At 40.3% G+C, this 27,251-nt stretch overlaps 1 protein-coding gene across 1 annotated transcript in view; it reads left to right on the top strand.

Annotated features, from left to right (window-relative positions):
• The window catches only part of FAM13A (family with sequence similarity 13 member A), a 300,626-nt gene that overhangs the window by 135,413 nt on the left and 137,962 nt on the right, over positions 1 to 27,251 (top strand). Inside the window, exon 7 of the mRNA XM_036255845.1 lies at positions 24,989 to 25,152. Within this exon, the coding sequence (XP_036111738.1) occupies positions 24,989 to 25,152 (164 nt within the window). The remainder of the gene's footprint in view (positions 1 to 24,988; positions 25,153 to 27,251) is intronic.

The raw sequence follows: 27,251 nt of genomic DNA, 5'->3' as shown, positions 1-27,251 counted from the left end.
ATGGAGAAAAGAAAGCCTCCTCAATAAATAGTGCTGGGAAAATTGGAAAGCCATAGTCAAAAGAACGAATCTAGGCTACTGTTTATCCCCATATATAAAAATTAACTCCAAATGGATCAAAGACCTAAATATTAAGACCTGAAACAATAAATTACATAAAAGAAAACAAAGATACTAAATTTATGGACCTCAGTTGTAGAGAAGATATTATGATTTTGACCCCAAAGGCAAGAGAAGTAAAGACAAAAATAAATTAATGGGACTATATTAAACTAAAAAACTTCTGCACAACAAAAGAAACTGCCAACAAAAGGGGAAAGGCAACTAACCGAATTGGAGAAGATATTTGCAAACAACAACTCCGACAAGGTATTAATATCCAAAATATGTAACTAACTCATACTCAACTCCAAACAACAAACAATCTAACTAAAAATGGACAGAGCACCTAAACAGACACTTCTTCCAGGAAGACATACAAATGGCCAACAGATATATGAAAAGCTGCTCAACTTCACTAGCTCTTAGGGAAATGATGAGTCACTTTTAGAGTGAATTGTTTCCCAGGCTTCTACTGAGATACTGGCTAAGGCAAAAATAATAATAGACAATGTGAATAGAGAAAGTTAACTTTCAAAAATTTATTATAGTTTTAATCGATCTTTCTTCTGCTTATACTTTGGTTCTGATTTATATTTGCTGAAGTCAGGGTATTCATCCAATTAAATAGTTTTAACATGAAACATAGAACAGATTCAAGTAAAAAGTGTCATGTTGTGTGGCTCAGTGGTTAGAGTGTGGGCCCACTCACCAAAGGGTATTGGGTTCAGTTCCTAGTCAAGGGCATGTATCTGGGTTGCAGGTTCAATCCCTGGCCTCAATCAGGGCACATGCAGGAGGTAATCTCTCTCTCTCTCTCTCTCTCCCTCTCTCTCTCTCTCTCTCTCTCCCCCCCCCCCTTCTCTCCCTCTCCCTCTCCCTCCCTCCCTCCCTCCCCCTGGCTCCCTTCCTCCCCCTGGCTCCCTTCCTCCCCCTGGCTCCCTTCTCCCTCTCCCCTTCTCCCACTCTCTCCCTCTTCCTCCCTCCCTCCCTCCCCCTGGCTCCCTTCCTCCCCCTGGCTCCCTTCCTCCCCCTGGCTCCCTTCTCCCTCTCCCCTTCTCCCACTCTCTCCCTCTCCCACTCCCTTCCTCTCTCCCTTCCACAACCTCTAAAAATCAGTGGAAAAAATATCCTCGGGTAACTATACAAAATTTCATGTTGTTCTTAGCTCTCAAAGTGTAAATCTGAAGAAGAGAATCAAATAGGGTTGTATTTAAGATCAAGAAATAAACAAAAATGGGAAGACATCAAGATAACAGAATGAGAGAGAAAGAGTAATTAGTCATTCATTCAGCAAGCATTTATTGAGTGTTTATGCCAGGCAGTATATCAGACTCAATTGAATGTTGAAATGGCCCCAGGAACTCAATTATATATCTTCACAGATATTTTATTTTTTTCTCTGGGTGGCTGTACATGAAAATTTTTCCTGATTTTTATCATAAGTCATTGATTACTCCCTTGAAATGCCTGTGATTTCTGCAGTCTCGAAATAGCTAGAGGTATTTGGGAGAGTATAGTATTTATTTCCTCACAAGTTTTTATTCCTAGAGTTTTAGTAGTTACCACCTTTCAGTTTGATTACTTAGTTATAGCTATGAATGGTAGAGAAAGCAGCATTTCATTTTTTCTATTATTAAAAACCCACTGCACATCTTTTTATAAAGGAAACCAGTTAACTCATAAACATAGTTAATTCCTTGTTAAAATATCAAAAACACAATGAAACTTGCAGTTATACTGATTTAGTAACTTCTAACGAAAGATATGATTCAATGGAAAGATGAAAGAAATGCATTTAAATCTCCACCAACATCCACATCTGCCTGTCAAATACTAACTAATCTCTCCAGTGACTTTTTTTTTAAGCCTTTCTTGGCCTTCTTCTCCCTGATGGAAATGGTCACTTCTATTGTGTCCCATATAAGTATGTTATTCTTAGACTACTTCTCTTATCTTTGAGTAGGATATAAGGCTGTGTGGTATTCATCCTTGAGTATCTAGAGTCTAACGTACTGCCTGCCGCAGACAATAAATGCTTATTGAATGAATGAATAATTTATTCTCCTCCTTTCATTCTGTTACTGCAGTGTACAGCAGGTCCTTGAATAACATTCAACATCATTTCATTATAATTTGATAAGATGCCTTAGGAACTCAACTCTTGTTTATGTCAATTAGCTATGGTAAAATTGATTTTGATATATCTTTTCACCACAGTTCCAAGAACCTATTGGGAATGTTAAGTAAAGATTTAGTATAGTCCTTTTTTTTCAAAAACATAATTCCTGATCTTTTTTTTTCTTTTTCTTTTATCCTCACCTGAGGATATTTTTCCATTTTTTTTGTTCAAATAGAGTGGGAGGGAGAGAGAGAGAAACATCGATGTGAAAGGGACACACTGAGTGGCTGCCACCTGCACAACCCAACCAGGGCCGGGAACAAACTGCAACCAAGGTACATGCCCTTAGCAGGAACTGAACCCGGGTCTCTCTGAACCACAGGCCGACATTCTAACCACTGAGCCAAACTGGCCAGGGCTAATTCCTGATCTTCAATACAACCTTATTTGTTTTTTTTTCTTGAGATTTACCCTTTGAGGTCTTAGAGCATCATGAAAATTTGTTCTTGAACTTATTTTCTGCTTCATATTAAAACTCTTAATTGGATGCTTACCCTGATGATTCTAACTAAGCCTTTATATTACCAGGGACCTCACATCCCTTTAATCCTTTTTTTTATATTCTTTTTTTTTTTTTTTAATTTATTTTATTTTTTTTTTATCCTCACCTGAGAACATTTTTCTATTTTTTGTTCAGGTAGAGTGGGAGGGGGAGAGAGGAAGAGGGAGAGAAACATCGATGTGAAAGGGACACATCGAGTGGCTGCCACCCGCACGACCAACCAGGGCCGGGGACAAACTGCAACCAAGGTACATGCCCTTAGCAGGAACCGAACCTGGGTCTCTCGGGACCGCAGGCCGACGCTCTAACCGCTGAGCCAAACTGGCCAGGGCTTTTTTTTTTTTTCTTTTAAATGAAGGAGAAAAGAAATAAAGCAGAACATAGTTATTTATACCCATCATGCCCTCAGTCAAAAGTCTCTTTTTGTGACCATATTTTGCACAGAATGATAAAGACTTCTAACTAGCCTAGCAATTCTTGTATCTGCCCACACCTCTTAAATGGGATTCTTATATTCTGCTGGACCTGCTCAACAATTAAAAACAGAAGGACAAAGTTCACTTTTAAAATAAGTTTTAACTAATAGTGTTTTTACAACCCCAAAACTTTTGTGAGTCCTTATTAATGTGGAGCTCTCACAGAAAGTGATTTTGCCAATGCCAGTTCTGCCAAACACTCAGATTAATCAGTGACCTTTAGACTGATAATAATGTAGCTTTCAGCAACAAAGTACCGTGTGACTCTTCCAGAATTCAATTTGACTTGTGTTTCGGTCAGGCATTTTTCGAATTAAAAACATGGCTCAGGTGGAGCAAGTAAGAATACCTGTGGCTTCAAACAGCAGATAAGCATGGTTCCAGAATTTACTGGTTCATATACTTCAAATCCTAGAAATATTGGGAGCTTCTGACAAAGCTTTGCCACGTAGCTTAATGATGTCTACCGAGTACCTAACTTCTGTCCAGGTTTTGAATTCCATAGTGTCTGCTGCATGTCAGAGCCACATCCTCAAGGTGGCTGCCAGGGGCTTCCAGGGCTATGTGCTAATCATTGAGGACTGTAAAGCGTCTGAGATTTTGCCTCATTTGCAAGCTGACAGGTTAATCTGCCACCGTTTCATGTATGGTGGCCAGACTTGAGACTCCTGGGTCTGAGATAAAGAACACTTTATTACTTTCAGCAATAACAATAGCCAGTATTTTCGTGAAAAGGTAATACAGAACAAAGGCAGTCAGTGCCTCTGCCTGCAGGGGATGTAGAAACATAGGAGGCCTGTAGAGAATTCTCTTCCAGAGCGCCCACGTTCACTAGAACGAGAGAGACCCTCTGTCCCACCATTCCCGGGACAGTGCCCCGGGGGGGCTGTGACTAGGAGATAGGAGTGCGCTGGCTCGCTCCGGGTCACGTGATGCACCCTGACCGCCATGAAAGGAGAGACCTTGGGAACCCAGTGGAGCACCAATGGAAATGGGGACATTGGCCCAGAAGAAGGAGCTATATGAGCGCTGGGAAGGCAACCAAAATTGTCCACTGCTCAAGCTCCAGTTAATACCAAAGTGAGAAGATGAAAAAAGTGAGTGTGATCTGGGGCATATATTTGCAGGAGGTTCAGTCAAAAACATGTGTCACCCTAGCCTTTCCGCTACACGGTGGCCAGAATAACTGTTATAAAACACTTTGCTCCTCCACTGAACACTGTGCAAAGGTCATACCCTTTGGCACAGTACACATTGCCCTTAACAGTTTGGCCCCAAATCCAGCCCTACAGCCTCAACTCTTGGCCACCACCTCTGTTCCCCAGCCATTTCAGGGTCCTTATTTTGTACGTTTGCTCCTTTTCTCGTTATCTGGAAGGCCTTTCCTCCTCACCTTTATCTCCCTCAGGCAGAATGAATTGTGCGCCTTATGTCTGTTCTTCAGTTACACTGCATACATTACACATTTCTTACTTAACGCTTACAGTTTTTCCTAACATTTATCACAGTTCATTTGCATATATCCGTGCAGTTGTAGAATTCATGTTTGTCTTCCTCACTAGACTACAAGCTCCAGAGTACAGAAATCAGGTCTGCTTTATTCTCCATTGTCTTCTTAGTGCCTCACAGGTGGTAAGTGCTCAATAAATATCTGCTGCTATTGAATGTTTTAAAACATATATAAGAGGCAGTTAATACAGTAGAGGTTGCTGGCTTCTGAGAAGGATTGCCAGAAATTCAAATCCTGAACTCATCCATGCTAGTTGGGTAACCTTGGGAAATTTTCCTAAATTCACGTACCTCTGTTCTCTCATAGAAATAATTCTATTTCTATAAAATCGAAATAACAGTACCTATTTCATAAAGTTGTTTTTAACTGAAAATGAGAAAAAATATATGTGCAGTATTTAAATATGATGTCTACCATACAGTAAACACCAGACAGTGAGCTATCATTGTAGTTGTGCTCATTGGAGGTAGACGTCTATGTGTCTGCCTCCCTGCTAGACTATCCTCTTCTTTAAAACTACAGTGAGCAGCCCTGGCTGGTTTGGCTCAGCAGTTAGAGCATTGGCCCGTGGACCAGAGAGTACCAGGTTCGGTTTCCGCTAAGGGCACATACTTCGGTTGCAGTTTGTCCCCAGCCCCAGTTGGAGTCATGTAGGTGGCAACGACTTGATGTGTCTCTCTCACATCGATGTCTCTCTTTCTTCCTCCCTCTCTCCCTCCCGCTCTATCTCAAAATAAATGCAAAAATGTCCTCGGGTAAGGATAAAAAAAAAAAAAAACTACAGTGAGCATCATTAATGATGCCAGGGCCGAGGCCGAGGCCCAGCATGTCATAATTGTTCAATAAATCCTTACTGAACTGCATTGTCGAATTTGAACAATGCTATTTAAGATTAAACCACTGTTAGTTTGGACATAGTGACATGTCTTTCCAAGCTTGGAAGTCTTCTATCATTTTTATCAATTAGTAAAATTAATAGCTCTCACTTCTGTCATCATGTGCTTAATCTATTCCAGGCACTAATGGAACAAGAATGATCTCATTTAATTTCCATCACCTCTTATGAGGTGTAGGTTTTTACTAATACAGTTGAGGCCTTTGAGCCTCAGAGAACTTAAGGGGCTTTCCCAAACTTATACAGCTGGCAGCAGGACAAATCGAGTTCAAAGCCTTAAGTTTCTTCCCTGGAAATATGCTGTAAAATAAAGCTCGCCTCTATTTATGACAGCTGAAATAATTTTCAATTTATTGAGTGTGTGTATTTTGCTAACGAGTCAAGTCACTAGTAATACCCCATAGCTTTGCTGCAGTGCGCAGCCTGCTCACGGGAGACCTCGCTGACTCCAGGCCTCACCATTTCCAGGCAGCTTTGCAGACTTCGTTAGTCTGCAAAGGGTTCGTTAGTTTGAGTTAGGCAAAAGGAATGCAAAACATTTCATCAGTTTTTCTTGTTTATAGTAAGGATTACATTTTTTTAAAAAATGACTTGGATTATAAATAGCATTTATTTTATCCCTTTAATCATTATTTGGCAGCCCTACTCACAACACACATTGAGAAATACATGCAAATACAACAAATGTGCTGTCCAGCTCACCAAAGCAGCACCTCCAGACAGAGCTGTAAATGCAGTACTCCTTCACTGTTATTGATGTGGGAGGGGCTCCCCACCCCCCCAAAAATGTACCTTTCCTTATGGGTTTACCATAGAAATGCAACAGATCACCAGATAACAGTAGTAGTTACTATTTGCAGTCACAGAAGGATTTCTAGTGTTCCAGAGGAAGTAGCCTCAAATATTGCTGAACAATATAGAATCCTGTACATTCTTATCTTTCCCTGGGGAGTTAACTTTAATTTTTAGAGAAACCGAGGCTGCATTAAACCCCCCCCCCATATTTATGCTTAGAAGAATCAGATAATTTTTAAGAACTCATGAATGATATTATAAAAACACTTTTTATGTTATATAGGTATTTTGATTAACTCATTTGATTAGTGGTCAGAAAAGGGAATGAATTTTAATGTATTGTTGAATTCAGTTTGCTAATATTTTGTTAAGAATTTTTGCTTGTATGTTTGTCAGGGATATTAGACTTCATTTTTTTGTTTGTTGGTTTGTTGGGGGGGGCGGTTGTAGTGTATTTTTCTAGTTTTGATATTGGGGTTTTTTGGCCCTATGAGTTTGGAAGTGATCTCTTTCCTATTTTTTGGAAGAGTTTGAGAAGGATTGGTATTAATTCTTCTTTAAATGTTTGTTGGAAGTCATCAGTGAAGTTTTCTGAGTCCGGGCTTTGGTTTGCTGTGAGGATTTTGATGACCAATTCAATCTCCCTACTAGTAATTGGTCTGTTCAGATTTTCCATTTCTTCGTGATTCAAACTTGGTAGGTTCTATGTTTCTAGAAATTTATTTGTTTCTTTTTGTTTGTCCAATTTGTTGGTGTATTATTGTTCATAGTAGTCTCTTATGATTCTTTGTTTTCTATAGTATCAGTTGTAACATCTCTTTCATTTCAATTTTTATTTATTCAAGCCCTCTCTTTTTTCATGTGAGTCTAACTAAAAATTTATTTTATTTCTCTTTTCAAAAAACTAGGTCTTAGTTTCATTGATACTTTCTATTGATTTTTATTCTGTTTCATTTATTTATCACCCTGATCTTTGTTATTTTCTTCCTCTACCAACTTTGGACTTGATGTCTCACTTTAAATACATGATTACTGACTTCAAATGGGCCCTTGTGTTGCTGGCAGTCTGCTCTCCTCAATCCTTTCATTCTTCCCTCCTTCAAATGACTGTTTCATACTTTCTCCTTGATCCTTGACTTCCAACATTCTTCTTTTCACACTTCATACTCAGTAATGATCTTACTTTCTACTTCCCTGAGAGCATTAAGAGAGAACATTCATCCCTGGCCAGTTTGGCTCAGCGGTTAGAGCATCGGCCTGCGGTCCAGAGAGACCCGGGTTCAGTTCCTGCTAAGGGCATGTACCTCGGTTGCAGTTTGTCCCCGGCCCTGGTTGGGTCGTGCGGGTGGCAACCACTCGATGTGTCCCTTTCACGTCAATGTTTCTCTCTCTCTCCCACTCTATCTGAACAAAAAATAGAAAAATGTCCCCAGGTGAGGATTAAAAAAAAAAAAAGAAAACATTCACCTGTTCCCACCCTGACTTCCATCCACTGGCTGCCCCACGCCATGTTCTCGCCTTCCTTCCGGTCGCAAGAGACTGTGCTCGCTCCTGTCTGAGCTCAGCCCTCCACCAGGCAGATCCCATAGCTCCTGACCCACTCAGGAACTCTGCTGCCTCTCCCGGCTCATCAGTTTTTATCCGGCTATTGAATCATTTCCATTAACAACAAAATATGCTATCATATTTCCAATACTATTTAAAAACAGAAACAAAGAAAATCTCTCCTGTGACTCCGCAGCCCCTTTAGCAATCACCCATTTCCTCTGTCAGTCCTTACAAGACTCCTCAAAAGAATTACACAAGCTTGTTGTTTGCACAAGTTGCTGTCCTCTTCTCTGTCCTCTCTGGAGCCCACTCTAATCAATGCCACGGCAGAACAAAGCAGTGCTTGTCAAGTGTCACCATATTACCAAATTCAGTGGTCAGGTCTCATTTTTACCTTATTCACCCTGTCCCAGCACTTGACACATTTGATCACTCCTGCCTTTGTTTTTTAAATAACAGCTTTATTGAGGTAGAATTTACATAGCATAACAATCACCCTTAAAGTTACAGTTCAGTGATTTTTAGCACATTCACAAAGTTGTGTGGTCCTCATTCCAAAACACTTCACGCCAAAAAGAAACCGCATACCCATCGCTTGTCCCTGGCAGCCACTGATTGACTTTCTTTCTCGTATAGTTGTGTGTTCTGGACATTTCATAGCAGTGGAATAGTACATATATTCCCTTTTGTGTCTGCCTTCTTTCGCTTAGCATACTGTTTCCAAGATTCATCTATTTTATAGCATGTATCAGTACTTCATTTCTTTTTGCTTACCCATGAATCAGTTGATAAACATTTGAGTTGTTTGTGCTTTTTGACTATAATAAACAATGCTGCTGTGAACATTTATGGACAACTGTTTATGTGGGCATATGTTTTGGAATTACTGGGTCATATGGTAACTATATTCTCTCCTTCCTTTTGTTAAAACTCTTTCCCTTTGCCTTTCAAGACACGGTCTGGGTTTTCCCTCGACTTCACCGTCCACTCCTCGGTCTCTCTGAGTCTTCTCTCTCTAACTGTGAAGTGCTCCAGGGTGCAGTTCTTAGTCCCCTTTTCTTCTCTATGTAGATTCACCCCCTAAGGATGTTTTTAAATACCATCTACGGATAGGTGATTCCCAAACTCATACTTTCAGTTCAAGCCTCTCATCTCTAATATCCAGCTGCCTGTGTGACATCTTCACTTGTCTATTATGTACATCTCAAGGTGAGCATGTCCAGAGCCATTAACTTGGATTCATACTCCAAAATCTGCATCACCTACTATGTTTTCTAACTCCATGAGGGCAGTTGCATACTTTCAGTGCTCATTTTTTACTTGAGAGTCATTCTTGACTCCCACCTGTCTCACACCTCCCATCCAATATGAATTTTGTTGACTCCACCTTCAAAATATATCCAAAAGGTGATCTCACCATCTCCCTGCTCCAAGTCACAAGCATCTCAGTTAGGTTTCCTAGTTGGTCTCCTTACATCACGCTGACCTTTCTACAATCTTTTCTCAGTGCAGCAGTAAAGTTCCTTTTAAAAGGAAAGACATGTTTCTTTTTTGCTCAACATTTTCCAGTAGTTTTCTATTTTCCTCAGGGCAAAGTCCAAAGTCTTTAACATACCTACACGTCTACATCATGTGGGCCCTCTGCTACTTCACTGACTTCATCTCCTGCCACTATTTTTGTCACTTATTTGGTTTCAGCCACTGTGACCTCCTTGCTGCTTCTCAACTCGCAAGTCATGCATCCTGCTCAGGACCTTTGCACAGCTCTTCTCTCTGTCTCCCAGACACCCTTCTCGGACACTTTTTGACTGCCTTTAGGTCTATGGTCAAGACTGCTGTGGCCTCCCAATATCTATTCTCCCTCTCCTCCTTGTCTGGATACATTGATACACAGCTGTGAAGGCACTTTTCCTGATTCCCTGGCAGATATGTGTCAACATGTGGCTCAATGTTGCCCCATAAAAGGAAGCAGTTGGGTTTCCTTTTAAGGGTGAGGCATGCCCTTCCTTGGTCCTACCTTGCTCTCACCATATTTGCAACACAAACCAAAGTTCCTGCTCTATGGACCTTATATCTGCTTTGAGTGGAAAGACAATAAATAAATAAACATAAGTGAATATACAGCGTGTCACATTGTATTAGGTGCAGTGTAGATTAAGTAAGCAGGATCAAGCAAATGGGGAGTGGTGCAGAAGGGAGAACGTTGCTATTTATTATATAGGATCAGAGAAGGCTTCACTGATAAAGGTACTTGGAAAAAAATCTTGCATCAGTTTGGATTAGGTTTTCCTGCATATAAATAAACCCCAAACAACATTGGCTTAAACAGATAGAAATATATCCCCTCAAATAAACAAAACCTGAATGTCAACCTAGGGCTTGGAATGAGACTTTACAGGATGACTGGAGACCCAGGATCCTTCGGTTTACAACTCCACACAACTGAAGGGTTGTCCTCCTGGCCCCCTGTGCTGCCACCTGCTTTCCATCAAAGCTACAGGAATTATGTTGCCTCCCTAAACGACCACTAATCATTTTGTTTGCCCTGCATTTTACAGTTCATTACTTCACTTCTCACTGTCACTTTGGTCACATGAAAGAGGTTTTAATAGCTAATGTCCCACTATCTGTACAACCTTGGACAAATCAGGTCTCTGGGGCCCTGGTCTTCATTTCTGAAATGAGGCGATTGGAACGGACCTCTCTTCAAATTTGAAACTGAGTGGTTCTAAAATAATCATCTAATTTATTCATTTTCCACCTAATTTGTTTTACATAGACATGAAACCTGTATGACCAGCTATAATTAAGCAATTCAGTTATTTAATGTAAAGCTTATTTTTTTTATCTTAACACTTATTTTCAAAAACATCAGAAAGAAATTATTCTACTTTTTGACAAATTTTACAACTTTGAATCAGCAGTACACACTATTCTAAGGGTTTTTAAAAAATTCACCTGCCCAGTATTCATCTCAGATATATTCCTTGAGACTGGGAATGAGTTAGGCAGGTACACTTTTGAAAATCTCCAAAGGATTTTCTGATGTGCACCCCAGATACATACCTCTGCTTCATGGCATTCTAGTTAGTGTCAGCAACATCCCTTTGGAAGAAGGTTCCAGAAAACATCATATCTTAAGGGTCCATCACTCTATCTAAATTAGCAAGAACTGAAGCTGAAGGATTGCATTTAGGGTTGGACGACAAATGTTCCCATTAATTGATGTGGATCATCAGAGATAACTGATCAAAATTTTTAAAGAAAATGATTATATTAGTAATAGAAAATTTTCTTTGACACTCAATATTATTTTATATTAGTTTCAGGTGTACAGCATAGTGATTAGACAATCTTATCATTTACAAAGTGATCCCTCAACATTTCCAGTTCCCACCAGGCACCACGTAGTTATTGACTGAATTCCCTGTGCTGTACTTTACATCCCTATGACTATTTTCTAACTACCAATTTGCACTTCTTAACCCCCTCACCTTTTCCATCCAGTTCACCAACCCTCTCCCCTCTGGCAACTATCAGTTTGTTCTTCAATACCTATGAGTCTGTTTCTATTTTGTTTGTTCATGTATGTTTTTGTTTTTTTTTTAGATTCCATATATAAATGAAATCATGTGGTATTTGTCTTTCTCTGACTTATTTCATTTAATGTAATACCTTCTTGCTCCATCCATACTGTCACAATGGTAAGATTTCATTCTTTTTTATGGCTGAGTAATAACATTCCATTGTATATATGTACCAAAACTTTTTTATTCATTTGTCTACTGATAAACTGTTGAGTTGCTTCTACATCTTGGCTATTGTAAATAATGCTGCAGTGAACATAGGGACGCATATATTCTTTCAAATTAGTGTTTTGGGTTTCTTCGGGTATATACACAGAAATGGAATTGCTAGGTCATAAGGCAGTTGCATTTCTTTAAAAAAATTTTTTTCTTTATTGGTTTTTACTGGGAAAGGGAGAGAGAGAAACATCAATGAGAGAGAACATTGATTGGCCTCCTCCTGCATGCCCCCCACTGAGGATTTGGCCTACAACCTGGGCATGTGCCCTGACAGGGAATCGACTGGCGACCTCTTGGTGCGTGGGTCAACGTTCAACCACTGAGCCACACAGGCTGGGTGGCAGTTCCATTTTTAATTTTTTGAGAAACATCTATGACGTTTTACATAGTGACTACACCAGTCTGCATTCCCACCAACAGAGCATGAAGGTTCCCTTTTCTCCACATCCTCACCAACACTTGTTGTTTGTTGATTTATTGATGATAGTCATTTGGGTAGCTGTGAGGTGATACCTCATTGTGTGGTTGTTGTTTTTTTTACTTTAAATAATAGTTTTCATTTTTAATTACAGTTGACACAATATTATATTAGTTTCATATATACAATCAAGTGATTAGAAATTAGATAACTTAGTAATTATTCATGATTAACTATGTATGGTGTCAGTGGTACCCGTCTGACACCATACGTAGTCATTACAATATTATTGACTATATTCCTTATACTGTACTTGACATCCTCATGACTATTCTGTAACTTCCAATTTATACTTCTTAATCCCTTCACCTTTTCACCCATCTTTCCAAACACCCTCCCCTCTGGCAGCCATCAAAATGTTCTCTGTATCTATGACTCTGTTTCTGTTCTGCTTATTTTGTTTTTAAAATTCAATTGTTGATAAATGTGAATGTATTGCCATTTTATTCATATTTTTATCTTCTTCTTAAAGAAGACCCTTTAACATTTTATGTAATACTGGTTTGGTGGTGATAAACTCCAAAGCTTTTTTTTGTCTGGGAAGCTCTTTATATGTTCTTTGATTCTAAATGATAGCTTTGTTGGGTAGAATAATCTTGGTTGTAGGTCCTTGGTATTCATCACTTTGAACATTTCTTGCAAATTTCTTTTAGCACCCACATGATACAAATGTTGGTATGCTTGAAGTTGTCCCAGAGGTTTCTTATACTATCCTCATTTTTAAAATTCTTTTTTCCTTTTTGCTATTCTGATTGGGTGTTTTCTGCTTTTTTATCTTCCAAATCTCTGATTTGATCCTCTGCTTCATCTACTCCACTGTTGATTCCCTGTAATTTGTTCTTCATTTCAGTTAATATGTTCTTCATTTCTGACTTGTTTTTATGTTTTCTAGTTCCATTTTTATGTTTTCTTTCTCTTTGTTGAGGTTCTCCCTAAGTTCATCTACTATTCCTCTAAGTGCACTGAGCACCCTTATAACCAGTGTTTTGAACTCTGCATCAAGTTGGTTGTTTGTTTTCATTTGTTTAGTTCTTTTTCTGGACTTTTGTTCTGTTCTTTCATTTGGGACATGTTTCTTTGTCTTCTCATTTTGGCTGCCTCCCTGTGTTTGTTTCTATGTATTAGGTACAGCTGCTATGTCTCCCGGGCTTGGTAGACTGGTCTTATGTAATTAAGTGTTTTGTAGGGTCCAATGGCACAACCTTCCTGATCTCCTGAGTTGGGCACTCCAGGTACACCCCTGGTTTGGGCTGTGAACACCCTTTTGTTGTAGTTGAGCCTCAATTACTGTTGGCATATCAATGGAGGGATTTACCCTCAGGCCCACTGACTGCAAGGATAGGCTACAACCACCATCAAGGATCAACTGTGCCATGGCCCACTCCATGGAGCAGGACTTACTTCAGTGGGGCTCTGTTGTCTGCTGAGTCCACCCCTTGAGTGTGTTGCTTGTGGAGGTGGTTGAGTGGTACTTTGATGTGGTCTGAAGTAGTTCCACAGGTGCACTGGTTCTGGGACCTCCCTGGAGATGCAGGGCAAAGTCAGCCACTACCTACGTTCTTCACAGGGCCACTAGCATGAGCTACAAAGTAATCTGCAGATGGCTGCTACTTGTGCTGAACTTGGAGGTGCCCAGGAGAGGCCAAGCAGCAAACCAATGCTGGCTATCACTAGTGCCAGGCCTGGTTACTTAGCCAGAGGTATGGGGCACGCTGAGGCCAAATGCTGCTTATTTGAGAGATTTTAGGAAAGTCTGAAGCATGAGCCTATTCGGGCCATTTGTATGGAAAAGCCACTGGAAACAATTTGGGTGGGCCTACAAGTTGGGTGGGGTGGGGTCTCAGGGTATCACCAGGACTGGTCGGTATTAGCCAGGTTGATGGAGACTCAGATATGGCACCTGCCTGCTAGCTTTGTGGAGTGAGGGCTTAAAAAAGAACAGTGGCCTCTGCCAGTACTTCTGCCTGGGCGAAAGCTGACCCTCCAGCTCTCACCCTGATGCCAGACAAGTCAGTTCCTCCCTGTACGTCCTTGCCTGGTACCTTTGAGCTGCTGCCTCAGAGCTGGAGCTTAGAGCAAGTGAGTTTGAGTGTGTGTGTGGGCCACTCTGGCAATACCATCTCACTCTGCCACCATCCCCACTGGTTTTTACAGCCAGAATTATGGGGGCTTCTCTTCCTGGCACTAGCAGCTTGTAGGGCCTGGTGTGGGACTGGGGCCCCTTGCTCTTCGGGGGGACTTCTGCAGCTGAGACATCCCTCCTGATTTTTATTTGACACATAGGTGTGGGACCAACCCATTCTGCATCCCCACCCCTTGTACCAGTCTTGATGTGGCTTCTTCTTTATATCCTTAGGTGTAGCACTTCTGTTCATCTAGATTTTAGGCAATTCTGAATGATGATTTTCTGTAGTTTAGTTGTAACTTTGATGTTGTGGGAGGGGCCAAGCTGCATACCAAGGCTGGCTGCCACCAGTTCCAGGCCTGAGGCAGGTCACCAGAAGACCTAAGGCACCCTAAGACCCACTGCCACCTGCCCTTTAGGTTCACCACCAGAAAAGGCTCTGGCGGTACTCGAGTTGCGTGACTCAGGGTCTCAGGGAGTCACCATCTAAGGGTGAATAGTGTTCACCAGGTTGATGGAGATTCAAACTCCTTGTCAGTACTGGATTTAACACCATTCAACCAAAGTCTCACTGAGGCCAGCCGTTGACTGCCTGGGGCCTGTGGACCTTTGCAGTATGTCAGGGTGTCAGGGAGTCATTGGGGTAGAGCCAGTAGAGTTCATCAGGTTAAAGCAGATTAAGTGTTGGTTGTGTGGAGGGAGAGCTGAATACAGGAACCGTGGTCCCCATCAGGAGTGCAGGAGAACCGCCTTCACCCGAAACTCAAACAGCTCAGTCTCTCTCTGCGTGTCTCTGTCCCCCATCCCACCCCCCGAGTCTGTCTAGCTATCCTCGAGAGTTTTTAGAGAAAAACTGCAGCACAGGCCCAGGTTGGCCACAGCCAGCAAAGCCCAGAGCCGTTTGAACTGGGTAGGGCAGGGCCTCAGGGAGCTGCCGGATGGGACTAGTGCCGCTCCGGCTCCTGCTGCGGGGCCCAGCGCAGGAGCAGTAGTGCCGTTTGGCATGGGACAAAATAGCCCTTCCTCCAAAGCCACACAGTTCCGTTCCTCCCTGTGTGTCTCTGGTACCCCTAAGGTTGCCCAGAATTCCTCAAGAGTTTTTCCAGAAAGACTGCAATGTGGACCCAGGTGGTAGGCTCTGGCAGAATTCACAGCTGTGTGTGAGTCCGGCAGGGCGGGGCCTCTGAGTGTCATCAGGGTGGGGCTCGTGCTGATGTTTTAGTGGGGGTGGTGCTCAACCCAGGAAAGATGGAGTCCCTGGGTGGTACAGGAGAGGTCAGCACAGGGATATCGATGGCTGTCCCTCAAGCCCGTTCACTGCAGCCACACAGCTCTGTCTCTCCCCGTATGGCTCTGGCACCCTCCAGGCTGCTGTTCCTCTGTTGAAGCCTAGGGGCGGGGGTACCTGCAGATGAGATTTTGTGCATTTTAGGGGGTGCTGGGCTTGCAGCAGACATTCTTACCTGGGCAGACAGAGTCCTTGCTGACTTTCACAACCAGATATTATGTGGGCTTCCCTTCCTGATTCCGGTGCTCCAGGCTGGGAAGCCTGGCGTGGGGTTGAGACCCTTCGGTCCTCCTCAGGGGGTGCCTTAGCAGCTGAGGTGTCCTTCCAGATTCTCAACTGACACATGTGGGTGCAGGGCTAGCCAGTTTTTGTCTCTGCGCTCTAGGTTCACCACTAGAAAAGACTCTGCCGGTACTGGTGTTACATGACTCAGGGTCTCAGGGAGTCACCATCTAAGGGTGAATGATCTCAAGGTGACTTCTTCCATACATACATCCTTAGACATAGGATCTGTTCAGCTAGTCTTCAGATGGTTATCCAGGTTGATTGTTCTATAATTTAGTTGTAATTTTGATGTGATCTTGGGAGGAGGTGAGTGAAGCTTCCACCTACTCTGACTTCTTTGAAAAAACACTAGAAAGAAAATTTGTGAAAGTTTTATTTCTAAATTCCTAAACTGCTCAGTTTACACAGTGACATTTTGCCTGAACTGTTTTCAGAGGTCAGGGACTCAAATGCATAACTTTATAAAATAGCAATTGGAACTACGTAGATATTAATATAAAAGGCCTCACCTTACTACCATGTACAGATTTATCTGTGAACATCTTTTAAAAGATGAGGCTTGCCCTGGACAGTTTTGCTCAGTGGTTAAAGCATCAGCCCGCAAACCAGAGAGTCCCAGGTTTGGTTCCTGCTAAGGGCATGTACCTCAGTTGCAGTTTGTCCCTGACCCTGGTTGGGGTCATGTGGGTAGCAACCAGTCGATGTGTCTCTCTCACATGGATGTGTCTCCCTCTCTCTTCCTCCCTTTCTCCCTCCTGCTCTATTTGAAGATAAATGCAAAAATGTCCTCGGGTGAGGATAAAAAATAAAAATAAATACATAAATAAAAGGTGAGGCTTTCTCGAGCCCAAGTCCCAGGACAGAGGGCCCTAACTTGGGTCCACATAATCCTAGTAAATGTCATTCCCTACCTTGGTCTTGCAGTAATAATTCCTGTACTCTATACATTCAGATTCTTTCCATTTCTGTGTCATAGCTTTTTTTTTTTTTAAGTGACTTACACATTCGGAAACTGAATTTAAATAAAAATTCTAAAATAAGAGTAATGCTTACACATAGAATTAATGTTGTTGTTTTTTTATGGTACCAACTGATAACCTATTAACAGTTCATGTTTCTGTGAGGAAAGTAGATGATGTCATTTAGTTCTGTCATGTATTTGTTCATTCATTATACAAATATTTAGTGGCCGCCTGTTATTTACTAGGTGCTTTTCTAAGATGCAGAGCTGCAGCAATGAATGAACAAAACAGATCACAATGTCTGCTGTGCCGGCACCGTCTGTAGAGGACATGAGAAGGGAAGGGGTCGGGAGAAGCAGGTGCTAGAGGCTTGTTACTTGCTTGGGCCACACTGTGAACCTATATTGGTCTGATAGCTTATATTTCAAGATGAACTTTTTTTTTTTAACTTATCTTTTTTTTATTGTTGTAAATATTACAGATGTTCCCCCTATTTCCCCATTGACCCTCTCCTCCCTTCTCTCACCCCCCTCCTGTCTCCCACACACTGTTGTCTGTGTCCACTGGTTGTCCATATATGCATACAAGATGTTTGGGTTATCTCTTCGCACCCTGCTCCCACCCTCATTCTCCTTCCCTTTAAGGTTTGTCAGTCTTTTCCCTACTTCCGTGTCTCTGGATCTATTTTGATCGTCAACTTATTTTGTTCATTATATTCCACAAATAAATGAGATCATCTGGTTCTTGTCTTTCTCTCACTGGCTTATTTTGCTTATGTTGTCTCAACGGGAAAGAGATCTTCTTTCAGCTGCACAGTACTCCATTGTGTGCATGTACCACAGCTTTTTTATCCCTCATTTACTGATGGACACTGGGCTGTGTCCAGATCTTAGCTAATGTAAATCTTAATCAATGTTTCTCTCTCTCTTTCTTCCTCTCTCCCTCTCTATCTGAAGATAAATAAAAAAAATATCCTTGGGCGAGGATTAAAAAAAACAAAAAACAATAATTGCTGGGGAGGGTGTAGAGAAAAGGGGACTCTAGTGCACTGCTGGTGGGAATGCAGACTGGTGCAGCCACTGTGGAAAACAATATGGTGTTACCTCAAAAAATTTAAAATGGAACTGCCATTTGACCCAGTGGTCCCCCTTCTTAGTCTATATCCCAAGAAGCCTGAAACACCAGTCAGAAAAAATATATGCACACCTATGTTCAAGATGAACTTTTTTTAAATTACAAAATTTCTGTCTTTTCATGTATAAGTAATTTTTCTAACCAACTAAGCTAAACTGATTTTATGTTAGAGTAAAGATTCACTCTAAAACTTAGATCAAGATGAGATCTTAATAAGTTATAACTTTAACACTGACCCATTTTTACAAAAAATAAATAAATAAATAAATAAGAGGAAGGTATGTGCAAGAAATTAATCCCCAAATTCCCTAAAGCATGTTAATAACTTTCTCAGAAAAAAAATAATAACAGCTGGAACATTAATTAGCACTGTTGCTGGCACATAATAGATTGGCCAAATTATTTATCAGGAGAATTGCAGCCTTTTAGTAAATAAACCTCACTTTTGAAAAGCAAGACTAAATGTTTTTGAAAACATTTTTGCACAGAAACAGATTTTTTTCCTGAGTTAGAAGGTTTTTAAAAGTTTTTAAACTAGAAATGCCTACCTTTTAAAAAAATAATCAGAGCTAAACATCTCTTTTTTGGTGTTTTGGTATTTTGCCACTTCTTTGTATGAAGATCATGCATGTAACGAGCATGAGGGAAAGCAAGAGGCTTTACCCTCTTCCATACCGATGACAAGTGGAGGAGAGAAAACGCCAAGCACATGAGGACGTCTAATGAACTTTATTTAGAAGGCCAAATGTTAAAAATTAACTTTTCTGCTTTCTTTCTTCTATCACAATCTTTCTTCATCATATGAGCCTTGAATATAATGTTTTTACCTCTTCTAATCATCTCTCAAAGTACCTGTTGATGAAAAGAACAGACTTAACGGATTTTGTCATTTCAAAATGCAGGCACCGTAATTGACCAGTGCTTAGGGTGACTTCTTAGACCAAAACATTAGGATATTAGACTTAAACTTTTAAAAATGTATTATTTACTGATTTATAATCATTATTATAAATTTTTCCTGTAGTGGATTCATGTGCACATTACTTTTCTGGGAAGAAATAAACTAAGTGAGAAACCCACGTCACCTACATAAAGGAAAGGGAGCCACGAATTTCAGGGAGCCAGGTCCCCATCCTGAAAACTGAGTCCCTGCTGCTTCAGATCCACCTGACAGTCCCTCGTTCTGGTCCTGCAAGGGCAGGCAGCTCCTACCTAAACTCGCATGAGACAGAGGGCCTGCAGCTATGGCTTACCATTGTGCCTTCACAGAGACAGGTTTGTGTGGATAAATCTGAAGTCAAGGCACGTTATTTTTTTATGACTTTTTATTTTTAGTTGCATTCGCATATCAGGGAGAATGAGAGCCAGGTATCACAGACATGCTTTTCAGGTGCTGGATTCTTTGTTCAATTATTAAAGATGAGATCATTTTAAAACTTTTGTAGTGTTGACCATAACTGAATTTGGTTTTTGGCCTTTGAAATGTATTCATGTATGTTTTAAATGTGGTGATCTGAATTTTATTGAAGGAATATAGTTATCTCTACACATTTTTATTGCTAACTGAGCTCACACTATATTACATGTCATAGCAAAATTATTTCACAATCTCATTAAAAACTTTGTAGACATTGGAATGGCTGAATAATCCTTCATCTTATAGATGTGCCTTACCCATTATAGTAATTTGACTATTGAGGATGCTTACATTTTTGCTTCTTCCAAATAAAAATATCACATTTTCCAAATAATTTTGACCTCATACCTTACTTCTTTCCTAAGATTATTTCACTAGAATTGTTCAGCAGGTGCCAGAGAGATAAATTTAAGGGACGTTTTAACTATTGATGGAAAAAAGCAAGCGAGAGAGAAGAAAACCAGTTTCATTATGGGCTGTAATGTGACTTTTATCCAAAAATGTCTTTTCCTTTTGCAATTCTAATACTTAACATGAAACCAAATATAGAGAACAGTGGTAAGCACAGGTGCTGAGGCTCGATCATCTGGGTTGTAATTGTAGCTCTTCCACTACTCACTGGGACAAATAGTTCAAACTCTTTGTTCTTCAGTTTCTTCATCTGTGAAATGATGATGATAAAATACTAATAGTCCCTGTCTCTATGGGTTGTTCTGAGAATTAAATGTTGTGAGAACTAATCTATGTAACTATCTTGAAAACATGCCTAGCACAGAGTAAATGCTCACTAAATGTTTAAAACAGCATCTAAGAGAATATTTTCTAATTTTATATTCTTAAAGTGACCCTTTTGTTTCTATTCCCCGACATCTAAATTCTAGAGTCACTCAACTTCTCAATCAGACTATCCCATACCTGCAAAGACATGCGTGGAATGTGGTCTTTTTACGATTTCTGGAATTGTTAGTATTTTAGTTATACACATAAATTACACGGTGTGTGCCTAGATCCTTATCTCAAATAGCCAATGGCAGAATTCTTCTGACCAAAAACACATTTCATAGATGGTTTAGGGGCTTCTATAGTTTCACCCTCAAGTATAAAAGTTATCCTGAAGAAATCACTTAAATAAAGAAGCAAAGTGTGGTGTGAATTAGTGAATATCTCCAGTGGAAAGAGGAAGCTGGCCACCCAATCAGAATCCCAAGCCCGTGGCGTTTTCCTTCTGCAGCCACACATCAGGAGACGGCTGCCGGTGCGTCTTTCCAGACACAGCCACTGTTTGTCACAGGAAGGCTTTGGGCCCTATTGGAGTCCCTGCCCAACAGCTTAATTGGAACTCATGACACACTAGTGACACTTGCCTAAGCAAGGCAGGCCTAAGTGCCCTGTGAGGCCCTTCCTGCTAAAAGTTGATCTTGGCCCACTGCATTTAACATGCCAATGGCAAAAAAATAATAATAATAACAGCACCAGTGCATATTGAACAGTCCTTTTCTAATCCTCTAAGTGCGTGCAGTCTGTCTCTTCCCGCCGACCGAATTTCTGCCACAACACCATTATGATCCTGTTATTTACATGCCATCTCTGCTTCTCGGATGCTAACCTTCCCACTCTCTATCTTGATACTTTATCCACCCCAAAATGGCATTTGTTGGCTCAAAATCTCTAGGTTACAGATGTTAATTACATGTCTTGTGGTGATTACTTCACAATATATACAAATATCAAATTATGTTTACAACTAATATAATGTTATATGTGTCAACTGTATCTCAATTTTTAAAAGTGAATTTATGGTATATAAATTACACCTCAATAAATCTGTTTTAAAAAATAATAATAATAAACAGAGGATGGAACTAGAATAAAAGTATATTAAGAGAAGATTTGCCTCAATACAAGTTTTGTCTTACCATTCCCTCTAAAGCAGGGTTTTTCAACTTCAGCTCTGCTGAGATTTTGAACCAAGTAACTCTTTTTCATTGTAGGCTGTCTTGCGCAGTGTAGGATGTTTAGTCACATCCCTGGCCTCTGCCCACTGGATTCCAATGACACACACCCGCACTCCAGTTATGACGACCAAAAGAGTCCACAGACAAACTTGGCCACAAGTGAGAACCACTGCTTAAAGCCACACTGTAATAACATGTTCCCTGTACCCTTGGGCTTGGCAGACTGGTGTCCTCCTCCTCCTCAGAGAGCTCTGTGATGAAAGGGGCCTTGAGCACCACCTCAGAGTTCACCAGCAAACTATATACAATCTGAAATGAATACCCAGAAGCATAAAAATAAAACTATCCCCTCTACCCACTTTATAAGGCCAAGTCTGTGATCACATGTTCCTGAAAGGCTCAATTCCAGATCCAGTGAAGAGAGCAATCTCTTCCTTTCTCTCCAAGTCAACACATTTATACTAAAATTAATTACATCAGTAAAACAGCAGGTTTTAAAATCACTCTGATCATTTTTTTTCTGTAGTAATTTCTATAGTGAAAATGTATAGTTTTCAAGGTACACCCTCAAGAGTATTTCATTAATCACCTCTAAAAATGTACATTTCTAAGAGTCTTAGAGTTACTGAGCTACTTTTTTTCTAACAAAGTTCATAAATACCACATAAGCTTTGTGTGGTATTTTCAGGTTCTGGGGACAAATTCAGTTCTTGGTACTACTTTGGTATATATTAACAATGAGTTTACATTGTAAAATTCATGGTGAATGACCATCACATCTGTGTTATTTCTTTTTTTTTTTTTTTTTTTAAATCCTCACCCGAGGACATTTTTCCATTTTTTGTTCAGGCAGAGTGGGAGGGAGAGAGAGGAACAGAGAGAGAGAGAGAATCATCAATGCGAAAGGAACACATCGAGTGGCTGCCACCCGCACGACCCAACCAGGGCCGGGGACAAACTGCAACCGAGGTACGCGCCCTTAGCGGGAACCGAACCCGGGTCTCTCAGGACCGCAGTCCGACACTCTAACCGCTGAGCCAAACCGGCCAGGGCACATCTGTGTTATTTCTATAAAAATTAAATTGTCACAGAAATACTCTTAGATTGATATGAACGGACTAAATGGAATCAGCTGCATGTTACCTTTTTTTATCTTAGAATAGTTCGCTTTACATACATCGTTGAATTGAATTCAGAACTCAAAAGTTTTTACTGAACCTAAAATATCATGTCCTTATTTTAACACTATGAAATGTAGTCAAACAACTGCCATACTATTTGTTTTAATATTGAGAAAATTACGTCTGGATATGAGTTTTTTAGCTAACTAGTTCGAAATTGTACTGTTTTCCATGTTTCAATTAACTTTTCATGTCTATTACTATGAAAAATAATTACAGCAAAAGGAGTCCCTTTATAAAGTATATAATAGCATATATTTGTACTTTTCAGGTTCTCTTGCTGTTTATATGAATATTTCTTTTAGAAGTAATCTTGGCAAATATCTCTATGAACTATAGTTAGCTTATAATTTATTTTAAAATTTTTCTTGCCTTGGTTTTTATGAGCTTTTGAATGCCCTATAGAGCTATGCAACCAAACTATTAATTGGTAATCATCAGGCTTGAGCATATTTCACATGACAACTGTATTAATGAAAGCTAGCTATTATCACATATTTGCTTTGTGTTAAATGTAACTCTTTGCTAAATTATTTTTTTAAATTGATTTCAAAGAGGGAGGAAGGGGGAGAGAGAGAGAGAGAAACATCCATGTGAGAGGGATATATCATTCAGTCACCTCCCTTTCTCATTCCAACTGTGATCAAACCCACAACCTAGCTTTGTGCCCTGATTAGAAATCGAACCCAAGACGTTCTGATGCATGGATGACGCTCTAACCAACTGAGCCTCGCAGCCAGGGCACTAAATTATTTGTATATATTATTTTTACGTAATCCTAGAGATATGAATTTTTATATATTCATATATATAGTTGTACTCATTCTAGCCTCTTTTAAATTGTTCATTATCCTAACTTCTTGGTCAGTAAGTGTCTTGGGAATATCTTGTAATTGAAACTTGTGTTATCTGACAATAACTATTTATTAATGGTTTTAAAACATTGCTAGACTTTATGGTAAAAATGTTAAAAATAATAACGTACAGAGAGGAAGAGAGAAAAGGGATGGAAGAGGAGAAATAAGAAGAGCATGAGGCTGTAATCTGTGTCCAGAGATCTGGTTGAGGTCATTAGACAGCATAATTATGAACTAAGCTTAAGATATCAGATGGCATGTAATCAAGTGTACATAGCGTTACAGGAATTCAGAGTTGGGAAAGCTGGTTAAGAGCTGAGGTTAGTCGGAGATGCTCTATGGGTAGTGAATTCTTATCTCAACTTCAAAGGAAGTTAGGGTTTGGTTGGGTCTTATGCAATTGATGGTGGCCAGTGCTGAGCTGATGACATTCAAGGTGGAAAGACCAGCCTGAGAGAAGTTCTCGAGATGAGAGAAAGCTTCCCGTGGAACATACACAGTTGATCCCAGGGTTTGAAACTTTCCTGCAATTCTGACATGATTTATATACATTTTTAGGAAACGAATATTGGTTGTATCCACATTCTTTACAATTCTTATTCTTTAAGAGCATGAGGGTATTTCTGGGGTTGGAGGGAGCATATAACCTCAGATATGACAAGCAGCACACCGGTATTTGCCCCTTGTGTTGCCCATGATTTCAGAAATGTCAGAGGACTAAAAAGGTTGTGGTTTTTCTATTTATTTTCTTTCATTTCTTAATTTTTAAATATTTTTTATTGATTTTTTTTTTTTTTTTGAGAGAGAGAGAAATAGAAACATCAATGTGAGAGAGAGACATCGATGGGCTGCCTCCTGCACACCCCTCACTGGGGATCGATGCTGCTACCTGGGCAACTGCTCCAACCAGGAATCGAACCAGGACCTCTCAGTCCATGGGATGACATTCAGTTCACTGAGTGACACCTGCCAGGCCCTATATAGTTTCTTAATTAAACAATTTTTATATCATAATTTGCTCTACAAAGAGAATTACAATAGAAATTGTCAGCAAACTGGTGTGTAGTTATTTGTTGGTAGTAAATATTTCTAGAATATATTAGTATTCTTTATTTCAGTGGTTCTCAATCTGTTATTTTTCTGCCTCTTTCTGTTTCTTATTTCCTTTACTCCAGGTTGCTGTCTGATATACTCTCATAATCTTTCATTACATAGAATGATCATTCCAAGGAGTGGTAGGCCTGAGGATGATTTGTATCAGAGTCAGGAGAGAGGAGTATGGACCATATATGGTTTGGAAGCCCCCTTACTGTGCTCTTCGCTATATAAGAATTTTTATATGTATTTTAGAATTGATACTTAGATTTATAAAACCCATACCTAGGTTGGAGTGTTAATACATGAGATTGTTAATAAATTAGAAGAAATTATCTTCAGTAGTTAATTTGAAGATTTTTTTAAAAATTCCTCTTTCTTTAAATTTTATTTTCTAGATCCCAAAGTCCAAGAGTGAGGGGTCTATTCAAGTCCCCCGGGCACCACAGCCAGAGCTTCCTGATGGTGTTCCCCAGGTCAGCCTGCGGCTCAGCCGTAGGAAACCCTGCTGGGAGGACATGCACTCAGCTGAGGACGCGGGTGGAGCCAAGTTGGTGTCCAGGTTGGCACGTTTCCTTTGTTCCCACGTTGCATGTTGCATTCTCTTTTCCGGTGTAGAGGCCCACACACGTAGGTGGGTTTGTATTTATCTACCACTGTGGTCAACAGGATGCAGATCAGTAAGACTGTTTAAAATTCACTCCAAGTTTTGAAAATAGTCAAATAGCTCTTATCACAGAAGTGTTCCTGGTTTGTTATATTTTATTTCTATATTAAAACAAAGTATATAATCAATTGGACCATGCTAGGCTCACAGTTAAAAGTTGGAAGAGTTACATTTTGAATGCCTTTCCCTGGTATGTTTAGTGGCCAATATTATCTGCAGTTAAAGTGGACATCATAGTTGTTACTAGAACTAACTCTCACTAACAAATTTTGAATGTCGCCTTTTAACCATTATGTTGCACAAGGCAAACTTCTTTGGTACACTTGAAGAAAAAGGTATGCAATTTCCTTTTTTTTTTTAATGGTAAAATGCAGTTGGAGCATCAGCCTGCGGTCCGGAGAGACCCGGGTTCGGTTTCCACTAAGGGCACGTACTTCAGTTGCAGTTTGTCCCTGGCCCTGGTTGGGTCCTGCGGGAGGCAACCATTCAATGTGTCCCTTTCACATCGATGTTTCTCTCTCTCTCTCTCAGTTCCTCTCTCTCCTTCCCACTCTATCTGAACAAAAAATGGGAAAATGTCCTCAGGTGAGAATTAAAAAAAAAAAGGTAAAATGGAGTTTGAATCTTATTTATTCATAGCATAAAGAATTTTTCATTTTAAGAATTTTTATTATAACTTAAAATCTATTACTGAAATTTAAAATACTTCATTATAACACAGCTCTAAAGAATTAAAAGCTATTTAAGACATTAAAATAGATAAATAGCCCTGGCCAGTTTGGCTCAGCGGTTGGAGCATCAGCCTGCGGACCAGAGAGTCCCGGGTTAGTTCCCGCTAGGGGCACATACAAAAATAAAATAAAACAGATAAATAATAAAGATGAGGATAATTTAAATTGGAAGAAAAGGAAGACAAGGCTCTTATAGATAAGCCTAATTAGTAGGCACAGTAGGTGTTTGGGAAAGAGCAGACACAGGTGTCACATAGGCTTGCTGGAGGGAAGGCTGGGGAGGTGGAGTGAGGCCAGCCCATGGAGGACCTTGCCAGCTGGAATTATGTTCACATTCAGTCTCGCCTGCATTGAGCAAAGGTTCGGCACCTATCCTCTGGTTCCAGGAAGTGTTGAGATGGGATGCAGCAGTGAACAAAGCCAGCCAGGCCCTTGCGTTTCTGGCCCTCACTTTCTAGAGAGGGAGGCAATAGCAAGACACTTAGAGAAAAGAGAAAAATGTTGTGAAGAAGGTCAGTTTTGCTCTAATAAATGGGGGCATTGAGAAACGAACACATGTTCATGCAATAGACTGACTCAAAGACAATTTTAGATTGAGTAGACAGGGAAGACCTGAATTAAGATATGAAGGGGGAGGAGGACAGCTCCTATGAGGATCAAAGAAAGAGCATTTCTATGCAGAAGAACTAAGGTGGGGAAACTTGGTCTCATCCTACAGGTAACAGGAAGCCAGTGAGAGTTTCAGCTGGGGAGGGATCCATGACGGGAACCATGGTACGTTGGTAAACCAGGAAAAGTAATCTGCCATCTACGTGCAGATCTGTTGGAAGAGCAGTAGTTTGGAGGAAGGTAGTGTTGGTTCCTTCAACAGTTGCTAATCTTTACTGAGATCTAGTTATATGGTACTTGCTGGGTGCTGGGGATTCAGAGAATGAGAGACAAAAGTTCTACATTTAGGAGGATAGAACAGAATAAAAATTCAATGATTATCATTAACTACATACCTAGTTAATGTGTATTAACTCAGCTGTGAAATGGGCTGGTGAGAAAGTCATAAATTTGGTTCAGGTGCTCTTCCTAAGGAGCTTCAGATGTGGACCACAGGGTGCTGTCCAGGGCAGAGGAAGCCACGGACCATGTGGGAGATCTGGATCAAGGAAGGTTTCAGAAGGAGGAGGACTTTTGAAGTAAGGCTAGGAGGTTAAGTAGAAGTTTACTGGGCAGGGACATCAAGATAAGGGTGCTCCTGGAAGAGAAACAAAA

The sequence above is a fragment of the Molossus molossus genome, unplaced genomic scaffold, assembly GCF_014108415.1.
Source record: "Molossus molossus isolate mMolMol1 unplaced genomic scaffold, mMolMol1.p scaffold_m16_p_1, whole genome shotgun sequence".
NCBI classification, from domain to species: Eukaryota; Metazoa; Chordata; class Mammalia; order Chiroptera; family Molossidae; genus Molossus; species Molossus molossus.
This window is presented reverse-complemented; position numbering and strand designations above follow the sequence as displayed.